The following is a 12063-nucleotide window of genomic DNA, read 5'->3' as shown; positions in this document are numbered from 1 at the left end:
GGATCTTGTAATGAAGCTAAAAATCCTTCACATCCTCGCCATACCATTGCTTTAACATTTACTTCTGAGATAACATGAGTTCCTTTCTCAGGTGAAACATCCTAGAACACGTATTCGGGTTCATTGACGTCACCGAAGATGATTTGTTTAGCTTTGCAGTCGATGGTCACTTGATGTTTAGACAACCAATCCATGCCAAGGATGATATCGAAGTGATCCATTTTCATTGGAAGTAAAGTAACTTCCTGAATTCGATCGCCAATAAATAACGGACAGTTTGGCAATTGACCAAATATACATACTGAACTACCCATAGGAGTAGTAATATGTAATGGAAATTCAGTGGATTGTTCATATGATTTAAGATTTTCTTCGAAGTTTTCAGAAACAATCGAGTGTGTAGCACCTGTATCAAGTAAAACATATGCATCTCTACTGTCAATAGAAAGGGTACCAGAAACCATACCCGCAGTAGACTTGTCAGCAGATAGTGTAAACACTCGACCACCGACAATAGATTGCTTCTCTTTATCTTTAGAATTATCTTTCGGCCCTTGTTTACAATCACGAGCTATATGACCTCGTTGACTACAATTATAACAGGCGCCGGTCATTCGAATACATGGGCCAGGACGATGTCTAAAACCACAATCTTTGCACCGTAACAGAGAAGTTGTATTTGAAAAACCTTTACTAGAATTTCCCTGAGATGCAATTGGAGGTCTATAATTTGGTTGTTTCCACTGACCTGCCCGATTGGTTCCTCGCCCAGTAGAATTTCCTTGAAACACATCTCTGTTTCTTTTCGTACCACTATCACCTCGGGAAAGTATAGAGTCCAGTCGTTCCCTTTCAATGTTCCTTGCAGCATCAACAACCTGGGCAACGCTCGTGAAGTGTTGATTGATAAGTTTGGGTCTGAATTTGCTATTGAGGGTCTATTTGAACTTATTAACCTGGTTTTCTACCATACCAGTCATACTACCCGCAAAACTAGCCAATCATAGAAATCTGGATACGTATTCGGATATGGATTCGTCTTCCTTCTGTTTGAGTGTAGCGTACTCTTGAACATACGCCTCTTTGTCTGCCGCAATAAAGTATTGTTGATAGAAAACCTCTTTGAATCTCGGCCAGGTTAAATTTTCAATAGCTATATCCCCTCCGTAAGATTGTTTCCAAGCTTGCCACCAGCGATTAGCATCACCTTCAAGTTTATAAGTAGCCAATTCCACTCTAATTCTATCAGAACAACCCAAGACTCGGAATACCTTTTCAAGATGTGATATCCAATCTTCGGCGTCAACAGGAGTGGCTGCTGAAGTAAAAGTACGAGGCTTTTGTTTATGAAACYTCTCTAACCATTGATGAATATCAGCAAGTTCACTACTAGTTCCCTGATCCCTGTGTTTTGGTCCGTAGTCCCCAGTATTAGGATTCGGGTTTTCGCCAGTTTGACGCAATGCTTCCACCGTCTGTGCTATAATACCTGGTAGCATGTCGCTAACTGTTTGTTGGACAGCTGCCATCACATTAGGATCAAGTTGAGTTGTTGGTGGAGGATTTGTTTCATTTTCAGACCCAGTTTGGCTTCTTCTTGGTCTATCTGTTATTGCCGGTATTCTTCTTGGCGGCATTTGGAACTAACACAAATAATAGGAAACCATTTGCTCGATTAATTTCAAAAAGAAACAAAGCATACGAGATTTCAAATAGTTAACATGTATAAGGCTTAGGATAGTCTTATCTTAGTTCTACCCATTCCTCACAGATCAAACCTAAATTGTACTACAAGATCATAACCTATAGCTCTGATACCACAACTTGTAACACCCCCGTCCCGCGTGGTCAAAGACGGGAGATGCCACAATTGGAATAAAACAAACAACATGTTATATAAAACGGAGCGGCTAATAAAATTTACCAAAAGATAATTACATAACCACAAACGGAGATAACGTGTCTCAAAATACGGTCCCAAAATATCAACATGTCTACATTAGTCATCAAAAGTTTAACAAAAAGTATGACTTAATGGGTTATCTTCAATATAGTCATCTCCGTAGCTCTCATCCCAAAATCCCTGCTAAGTCATGTACCTGCCGAGGTCAAGAAAATCTCGACTGAGCTTAATGCTCAGTGAACGAATAATAATATAAATAAACAATGAATATGAGATAACAAGTTCAAAAACAATTTATAAAGCCAAGTGATAATCCAAAAGAAAGTCAAAATGCCCCAAAAGCATGTCAAGGGTCCGAAGACCAAACTGCATCACGAGGACGCGTTGTTCCCAAAGGATGATCAGTCCATTCAGGCACAAGTGAGGAAAGGGGTGTGAGCACAACACAGCAATCCTCTCTGTGGATTTAACCACGACCATAATTCAATATCCGATAATGGTTCCTAGGATCGATCCATACGCCCTCTATTCGACCGGTACATAATCAAGTCCACTTTTAAGGACTATAAAAATAAGGACGCCATGATCGTTTTAGTCACCATGGAAACATCTCAATACCGGTGCTCCAGTTATTGAGTCTATAGTNACGCCATGATCGTTTTAGTCACCATGGAAACATCTCAATACCGGTGCTCCAGTTATTGAGTCTATAGTAAAATATTTCACAAATGAAACAATAAAACAATTCAATTGATCAAAATGATCCATATTCCGAATAAGAATATTAGTCGTAATTCAAAAGGAAACAAAGTTCAATAACATTTGATAAGCATAAAGAAAATTCAAAACAAATTATTCGGAATTTATCACAGATTATCTGGATTAGGAAGCCTTACACAAATGGCTATCCCCATATCAAGTGAGATATGGAATCTGTACCTTAACCGAATTTGACAATTAACGCACGATCAAACGAAAATTCACGATCAAGTTTGATTTGTCCGCGTGCCTAACGAATGCATAAACGGTTACTATTTATAAAGCATAGAAACCATAATATAACTATTCTAATAAAATTACTTAGGTCTTAATCTACTTAAACAACGTAGAGCTCAAGAAGGACAGCTGGATACGAATTGAAAACTCAAACGTAAAACTTAGCATTATTCTCTTTCGATCCAACCGTTTCCGACCATCTTATTTCTAAGCATTTTTATCTTACTTAGAGACCAATCCAGATTCCGTAATTTCCGACTAACTTTTATGATCCAACTTTCATGATTCGCTACATTTACATACTATAAACGTACTTCAACATACTAAATAGTAAAACAAGTCCAATGGTCGTTAACCTAAGCACAGTCATGCATTTGAACTCCTTTCGACATTTAACCGAACAATTGGTGTACGGTTAAACATATACCCACAATTTAACCATATTGAAACTATTATATACCCATTTTATTTCTACATCAATATAACCAGTTCTAGCATTCTAAACATCAAATATATCATGAATTTGACAAAATCAATCCATAAACTTAGATATAAACACAGTTTATAAACCGGTCTAAATAACCCTAACATAAACACCTTAATGAAATTGAATGAAACTTATACCTTTAAGAAGGGTTCGGAGAGTGGATTCCGAATATATAATTGTTACTTCGATCCTCTTATTAACTTGACGTAAAATTTGAAGAGAAGATGAAAAATCTAAAGAGAGAGAAATTGAGAAAAGAAAGAAAAAAAAAACAGAAACTGAGATTGAGAATGAGGCGGTGAAACCCCATTCACGCATGCATGTATATATATAACTTTTTTTTCTTTTTTTTATTTAATTTATATATATATATATATATATATAGTTTAACTATTTGGCGGTTTTGACCCTTCAAGTTTATATTCTGAACTTTTACGTCAAATTAGATATAAACTCGTTTTTGACGCAAAATTCGTCTGAAGTACAAGTTGGTATAACATATGGTACAACTATGTTATGCGTAATTCTACCAAAAATTTACTTAACCCAATTTGTACGAGTTAACGAAACCTGGATATTATATCTCGACTGCGCAAACCGGTCCTTTTCGTATTGGTGTAGGGGCTGTCGTTTCTTCCACTTCGGGTCATAATCCGCATCATTATCTTCTATCACCTTAGCCTTTCCTTTTTCCCGCACTATTTCGATCGAGTTTTTGGTCCTCCTGAAGCATTGCTCGATGATCGAGTCTGCCTCCTTACAGTTGTAGAAGTTGCCACATGGGTGCTTTCGGATCGTTGACTGGCATCTACATTGGTTGGGGAATCGAATAGGAACATCTCGGCCTTACTTACCGGTTGTGAACTTTTGAAATCGAAAGTCATGTCGTCTAAACCTTCATTTGAGATGAGGATGATGATGGGTTCTGGTGGTGGCACGGCAGGGGGTGCACTTGGTGCACTCAAGGCTACAAAGAGGGGTTTTGGGGCGGTCGATGTGCGGGGAGAATGAGATGAAAGGGCGAACCTAGTGAGAATGGCTAGTCCATCATCATCGTAGGTAGGAACTGCGGTGGTCGGAGGCGATGGAGGGTTGGCAGGCAACGGCACAATGGTAGGAGAAGACTGGTGAGGGGGGCTCATGGCGGCCGAAGTGGGGAGGAGAGGGGTCGACGACATTGGCGGTGGAAGACACAGCCGGTTCACCGGGTGGAACGTTGTCGTCAGAGGAGGTGGGGGGATTGCCGATGGCGAAGCGATCGCCGGGATGGAGTGGGGTGAGGGTTGCGAAAAGGTTTCGTGGGTATTGCCTTGGGGGAGGTGCACTCGAATGAGGAAGAGGAAAGAGTGAGGTGGTGTTTTTGTTTCTTGGAAATGCAAGTCTCAAAAAGGTGAAGTGATGGTATCATTTTTCATATTATGTGTTTTTTAAACTAATTTTATGATACTCATGATGAGTAGCCGACTATAGATGGTCAAAGGCTAAAAAAATACAAATTTTACATGGTGGTTTAAACTACCATGCTCATTCTTCTTTTCAAAAATATTTTTTTTTTACCTTGAAAACCACCTAAGACCCAATCATCCAAGAGTCAAAAACCAAAAAGTGGTTTACTTAGGGGGTGTTTGGGATTGCTTATTTGAAACAACTTATGTTTTTTTGTAAAAGTGCTTATTAACTTATATGGTATCAAACCGGAGTTTTATAAAAAAAATGTTTGGATTAGCTTATAGCGGTACCAAAAAGCAATAAGCTGATAAGTTGTTTTTTAGTGTTTGGCAAATTTTGCTTATATATGTAAAATGACCAAAAAGGACAGTCTTCCATATTATTGACTTATGAGAATGTTTGAGATTGCTTATTAATTTATTTATTTTTTAACATGTAAAAATTTATTTTTCATCATTTATAATAATATCTTTGATAAAAATTTATATCAATAGAATTAAAAATTTATATCAATAAAATTAATAATTATACCAATACCACTTTGATTTCTTCATAGATTCATCAAGTTATTACCTCACACTCCAATCATTTAACAACCCACCAGTTTCTCACACATTCAAAGATACGAAACCCCAATATCTTGACAACATTCGTCGAAGTCTCACACAAATAAGACGAAGAAATTGGATTTCAACTTTCTAAGGGTAAAATCGAGGGGGAAATGGCACCTGTATAGCGATGACATCAGGATCAATGGAGTCTATGAACTTGGTGAACTCAGGCCAATTGTTTTTAACCCGAAGAAGGAAGTTGTTAGCATTCCAAGTCAAGAACTTAGTGGGTTCTTTCTTTTGGGTCTTTTCATCATCATCTTCAACTGGTGGTGTTTTGGTTTCAGCATCATTGGTTGAGGATGGTGAAGAAAAAGAGGAGAGAGTGGGTTTCTTGAAAGAAACATCTTTCTTCACTGGTTAAAAGAATCGCTTCATCCTTTCATTGCAAGATCTGTAGCTTTTATTTTCTTACTGATTTATGAAGATTGAGACTTTATTTTCTAATAATTGAAAAGCCTTAAAAATTGAATCAAAAAACCAAAAAACTTGCAGAAATCGTGAATCACTAACCTCAAAACTTGCAGAAATCGTATATGTTGTGTAGCAGGGGTTAGGGTATCGATATGTTTGGAGGCATCGATGGACGATGATGATATATGGAGGACGATGAAGGGTCTGGAGGAAGGGATATCGATGGAAGGTCGGGAAGGGATGTCGATGAAAGTTCTGGTGTAGAGGAGGAAGGGATCGATGGAAGTGGTGTAGAGGAGAAATGGATATCGAGGAGATGTATTGGAGAAATTAAACAGGGTTAAAATGGTAAATATGTGATAAGTTGATTTTCATAAGTCATAATGAACTAACTTATCAAAAACTGCTTATTACCGGTTTGGCACCGGTATAAGCATTTTTTTTGTTACCCAAACACTAGAAAACAACTTATCTCCGGTGCCAGACTGAAATAAGTTAAAAAGCAGTTTTGATAAGCAATCCCAAACACCCCCTTAGTAGGTTAAACCACTACCACACTCTTTGAGAATTTTTTTTATAAAATAAATGTTAAATGAAATATCACATCCTTACACCTTTTTCTTTGACATTTCTTGAAAACCATATTACAAAACCAACCCACCACCAGACAATAACCAAAAAAAATGTTTTGCTTAATGGCTTATGGTATTATCCCACTCATCTTGATTAAAAAAATAATTTAGCCCAAGATTAGCTATGATGACCAAAATTTACCTTTTCCTCAAAATCTCAGCTTTCCAACAAGATCCAACTTTTCAAGAAAAAATGGCTAAAACAAATAACCAGTAGGCTGCAAATTTTCCTCTAAAAACGAACGATCAAGACAGTGGGCACAATTATCCCACTGTCTACTCAAAACAGTAAAAAAAATTCTTTTTCTCCATTCTTACCTTAAAACCAAAATATTTACAAAATTTTGAAAAACATTCCAAAAAATTACATGGTTGGATTAGTCTTTCTCTCTGGGAGGAAATGTTTGTTCTAATGCCTATTAACCTTGAAAATACTATTATCTTGAGGATTTACAAGATCTACAGTTCCAAATTTCTCCACACTAACAATTGTGAATGGTCTGGACCATCTTTAATTAAGCTTTCCGATAAAAAGTCTTAATGGAGAATTAAAAAGGGGGACCTTTTGACCATTTTCAAAAAATTGATAATTAATCATACGATCATGCCATGCTTTTGTTTTCTTTTTGTAAAGTTTGGCATTTTCGTAGGCATGATATCGCCATTCTTCCAACTCACTGAGTTGAAATTTCCTTTTCTCTCCCGCAAAATTTTCATTCAAATTAAATTCTTTTTTTTTTTTTGCCCAAAACGCTTTATATTCTAATTCAAGCGGGAGGTGACATGCTTTACCAAAAACTAATTGGTACGGAGACATTCCCAAAGGGGTTTTTGAAGGCTGTTCGGTATGCCCATAATGCATCATCCAACTTGAGTGACCAATCCTTATGATTAGGTTTTACGATTTTCTCTAAAATATTTTTAATTTTACGATTAGAAAGTTCGGTAAGACCATTCATTTGTGGATAAAAAGCCGTAGTAACTCGATGTTGGATGTTGTATTTGCTAAGTACGGTAGCTAACATTCGATTTATAAAATACGTCCCTTCATCACTTATTAAGGCTCGGAGAGTTCCGAAACGGACAAAAATATTTTGTGCAAAAAGTTAATTACCGTTTTAGCATCATTCTTTGGGCATAGCCTCTACCCACTTTGAAACATAATCAACCGCAACCAATATATATTGATTATTAAAATACATAGGAAACGGTCCCATGAAATCGATACCCCAAACGTCAAAAAGTTCAACTTCAAGAATATTATTTAGAGGCATTTCATTTCGTTGGGACAAGTTTTCCATTCTTTGACATTGATCACATCTCTTTACAAAATCAAATGCGTCATTGAACAATGTTGGCAAAAAAATCCACTTTGCAAAATTTTGGCGACCGTACCTTGTCCATCGAAATGGCCACCATACGGTGATGCATGACAGTCTTTTAACAAAGAGACAATTTCAAATTTTGGAACGCATTTTCACAAAACTTGATATGCTCCAATTTTGTAAAGAAATGGATCGTCCCATAAATAATGTTTACAATCATGAAAGAATTTTTTTAAAGCGTTGTCCTTGAAGATGATACGGCTTAAGACCACAAGCAAGGTAATTGGCGATATCAGCATACCATGGAATTTCATTTTGAAAATTGTGTTGAGTTCCCAAAATGTACTCATCAGAAAAAATTTCTTTTACCACATGGTTTCCCCCGCTTGAAACTTTTCCTTAATCCTTGACAAGTAATCAGCTACTTGATTGTCACATCCATTGCGATCAACTATCTCTAAATCAAATTCTTGCAAAAGAAGAATCCATCTAATAAGCTTCGGTTTAGCATTGGCTTTATTAAAGAGATATTTGATGGCAGAGTGATCCGTATGTACGGTGACTTTAGTGCCAATTAAGTAGGATGGAAAACAATCGAAGGCAAATACTACTGCAAGTAATTCTTTTTCTATGGTGGTATAATGTAATTGGGCATCCACCAAAGTTTTATTTGCATAGTAGATGGGGTGGAAAAATCTTGTTTCGTTTCTGTCCCAAAACGGCACCTACGGCCCAGTCACTTGCGTCACACATAACCTCAAAATGCATGGTCCAATCTAGGGCAATGACGATAGGTGCCGAGACAAGAGCTATTTTAATAGTTTCAAAAGTTTTTTTACATTCGGAGGTAAATTCAAAATTTTGATCAACATGCAGTAAATTACATATAGGGTTTTGCAATTTCTGAAAAATCCTTAATAAATCTACGGTAAAAACCTGCATGTCCCAAAAAACTTCAAATGCCTTTGACCGAAGATGGTTCAGGCAATTGCATTATAACCTTGATTTTTGCTTTATCAACTTCCAAACCATTTTTAAAAACTATGTGTTGGTCACGGTTCCAGCATCTTCCTAAATCGAAACGTGGCGCTGGCTGCTACGCTATAAAGGAAATAAGGTTGCGCCTTCACCAAGGCAATTGCTTTTGGTGTAGTGGGTAAGCGCTTGATCCTAACAATTGGTATCAGAGCAGGTCACGGGTTTGAATCCCATGGTGTGCATAATATGCAAGGAGTGCATAATTATGAGAAAGGCATGATGCGCGGCCATTGACTTCTAACGAAGCTCTTATTAGTACCGGCAGATGCTGGGGGGGATTGTTGGTCACGGTTCCAGCATCTTCCTAAATCGAAACGTGGCGCTGGCTGCTACACTATAAAGGAAATAAGGTTGCGCCTTCACCAAGGCAATTGCTTTTGGTGTAGTGGGTAAGCGCTTGATCCTAACACTATGTGACCCAAAACAATTCTTTCTTGTACCATAAAATGACATTTTTTTCCAATTCAAAACTAAATTATGAGTTCCACATCTTTCCAAACTTTTCTTTAAATTGGCAAGACAATTTTCAAAAGATATACCAATAACTGAAAATTCATCCATAAATACTTCCATGGTATCTTCAATCATGTCCGAAAAAATTGACATCATGCAACGTTGGAAAGTAGCCGGTGCATTACAAAAACCAAATGACATACTCTGAAAAGCAAAAGTTCCGAAGGGACAAGTGAAAGTGGTTTTCTCTTGATCTTCGGGTACAATGTGAATTTGGTTGTAACCCGAATATCCATCCAAAAACCAATAAAATTCTTTTCTGGCCAATCTATCTAGTATTTGATCAATGAAGGGCAAAGGGAAATGGTCCATCTTAGTTGTTAAATTTAATTGCCTAAAATCCATGCAAATCTGCCATCCGGTGACGGTCCTATTAAGGATGAGCTCGTTTTTGTCATTGATGATAATCGTGGTTCCACCTTTCTTGGGTACACATTGTATCGGACTCACCCAACCACTACTAGAAATGGGTATATGATACCCGCATCTAACCACTTCAAAATTTCTTTTTTAACGACCTCTTTCATGATGGGATTTAATCTCCTTTTTGGTTGCACCTTTCCAACACTATTTTCTTCCAAAATTATCTTATGTTGGCAAAGAGATGGACTAATACCTCTAATGTCGGCAATGGTCCAACGTATGGCTCTTTTGTGAGCTTTCAACAACTCTATCAACCTTAATTCTTGTTCATTACTTAATTTTGAAGAAATAATTACAGGTAATTTTCCCTTCTCTAAGATAAACATACTTAAGGTGACTAGGTAGTGGCTTTAATTCTAACTCTGGGGCTTGCTATATGGATGGTGCTTGGACAATTCTACCTTTAAAGTCAAGTTGTTCAAATGTCGCTAGATTTTCTAAATCTTCCAACTCAACATTTTCTTTCATTATGTCCTCAAAATTTTCCCAGTGTCACTTTTGTAGGGAGCGTCAATCAAACTTATCTCTAGATCTTCACCTAAAGTAGAAATGACTGAACAATCACCTACCTCTCCATGAAACTTAAGAGAATTAAATACATTGAATTTCACTTCTTGATCACTTACTCTCATGGTTAACTCCCCTTTTTGTACATCAATTAATGTTCTCCTGGTTGCAAGAAAAGATCGACCTAAAATGATTGGGACATTTTTGTCAGCTTCATAATCCAAAATTAGAAAATCGGTTGGAAAAATAAATTTATCGACTTGGATCAAAACATCCTCTATTTTACCCTTAGGATAAGCAATGGACCTATCCGCCAATTATAAAGTCGCGGTAGTCGGATGGACTTCTTCTATTCCTAGTTTGTTAAAAATTAACAATGGCATAAGATTAATGTTTGCCCCCAAATCACATAGGGCATGGCCTACTTCTTTTCCTCCTATAGAAATGGGATGGTAAAACTTTTCGGGTCTTTTTAACTTGGGAGGAATTTTACAAGTAAGTAGTGCATTACATTTTTTGGTCAAAGCAATTGTTTCAAATTTATTTAACCTTCTCTTTTTATTTAGAATGTCTTTCAAAAATTTAACATAGCTTGGCATTTGCTCGAGAGCTTCCACCAAAGGTATGTTAATGTGAAGTTGCTTAAAGATATCCAAAAAACTTCTTAAATTGCTAGTCCACATTTTTGGTTTTCATTCTTTCTGGAAAAGGTAAATTCTACAAATCTGGAGCTGGTTGAATAGATTTTTTCAGTTGGACAATGGGCACAATTTTCCCACTGTGGGAATTTTGAGTTGAGAGATGTGTAGTGCTGATGCAGGGACTGTTTTCTAGACAGAAACTGAATTTTGAGTTTCTCCATTAAGAGGACTCAAAATTGTAAAATTTGACATATCAAAAGCATGTGAAACCTCGTTTTGATGGGTCGGTTTCTCGGCAGTTTCATTTGTGTGGTTATTGACTTTTGAACTCTCCTCACTCAAAAAGGTGACGGCTTTGATATGTTCTTTACCCTTATGGGTTTCTGTGTCACTAGGAAAAGTTCCTAAAGGTCTACCCTTGAGATCGACGGCAAATTGACCGTGTTGGGTTTCGAAACTTCTTAACATTGCATTAGTTTGGTTTAAAAAACCCTTAAGTAATTATTCGAACCATTACCATCTGATGCATTTTTCCTAGGCACGTGTGATTGTGAGGGTTGCCCATTTTTTGTAGTTGTGCGAAGCACCTTGCCCATATCCCGGGGGATTTTGTGGCCGATTTTGGACTTGGGTTACCCCGGGGGGTTGAAGTCTAGGATCTCCGACCCAAGAAAAATTGGGGTGATTCCTCCAATTCGGGTTATATATGGGAGAAAATGGGTTATTTCTAGCATGACTCCCAATATAATTTACCGAGACGGGATTTCCGGGGCAATATTCATAAGAATGGTCCTCACCGCAAAAGACACAAGATTCAGTCAAGATTGATTGAACATTATGGATTGAACTTTATTTTTTTCTCCATTTAAGTTTAAATTGTTTAACCAAATTAGTTAAAGCTACAATTTGAGCATTTAAAGAAGAGATGGCATCAAGTTCATGGGTGCCCGAAACAGATTTAGAAACAACAGCACGAGGATATGACCATTCAGTATTATTATTAGAAATTCGTTCCAAAATGTCATACCCCTCGTTATAAGTCTTAGTTGTGAAAGCTCCACCGATCGTTCCATACTCTAGTGGAAAGTCCATTATAAAATGTCTCCAATTGAATACAATGAGGG

General features: G+C 37.2%; 1 protein-coding gene across 1 annotated transcript; it reads right to left on the bottom strand.

The window, feature by feature from the left end:
• Nucleotides 1-101: 101 nt before the first annotated feature.
• LOC112502377 lies at nucleotides 102-1637 on the bottom strand. The gene is made up of 2 exons (XM_025106267.1): nucleotides 1020-1637; nucleotides 102-878 (listed from the first exon to the last, which is right to left on the bottom strand). The coding sequence occupies exons 1-2, from the start codon at nucleotides 1635-1637 to the stop codon at nucleotides 102-104; spliced, it is 1395 nt and encodes a 464-aa protein (XP_024962035.1).
• Nucleotides 1638-12063: the final 10426 nt, after the last annotated feature.

Source organism: Cynara cardunculus, unplaced genomic scaffold, assembly GCF_001531365.2.
Source record: "Cynara cardunculus var. scolymus isolate 2C unplaced genomic scaffold, CcrdV1 Un_Scaffold_1321, whole genome shotgun sequence".
NCBI classification, from domain to species: Eukaryota; Viridiplantae; Streptophyta; class Magnoliopsida; order Asterales; family Asteraceae; genus Cynara; species Cynara cardunculus.
The sequence above is the reverse complement of the archived record's forward strand: the minus strand, read 5'-3'. Positions and strand labels throughout refer to the sequence as shown.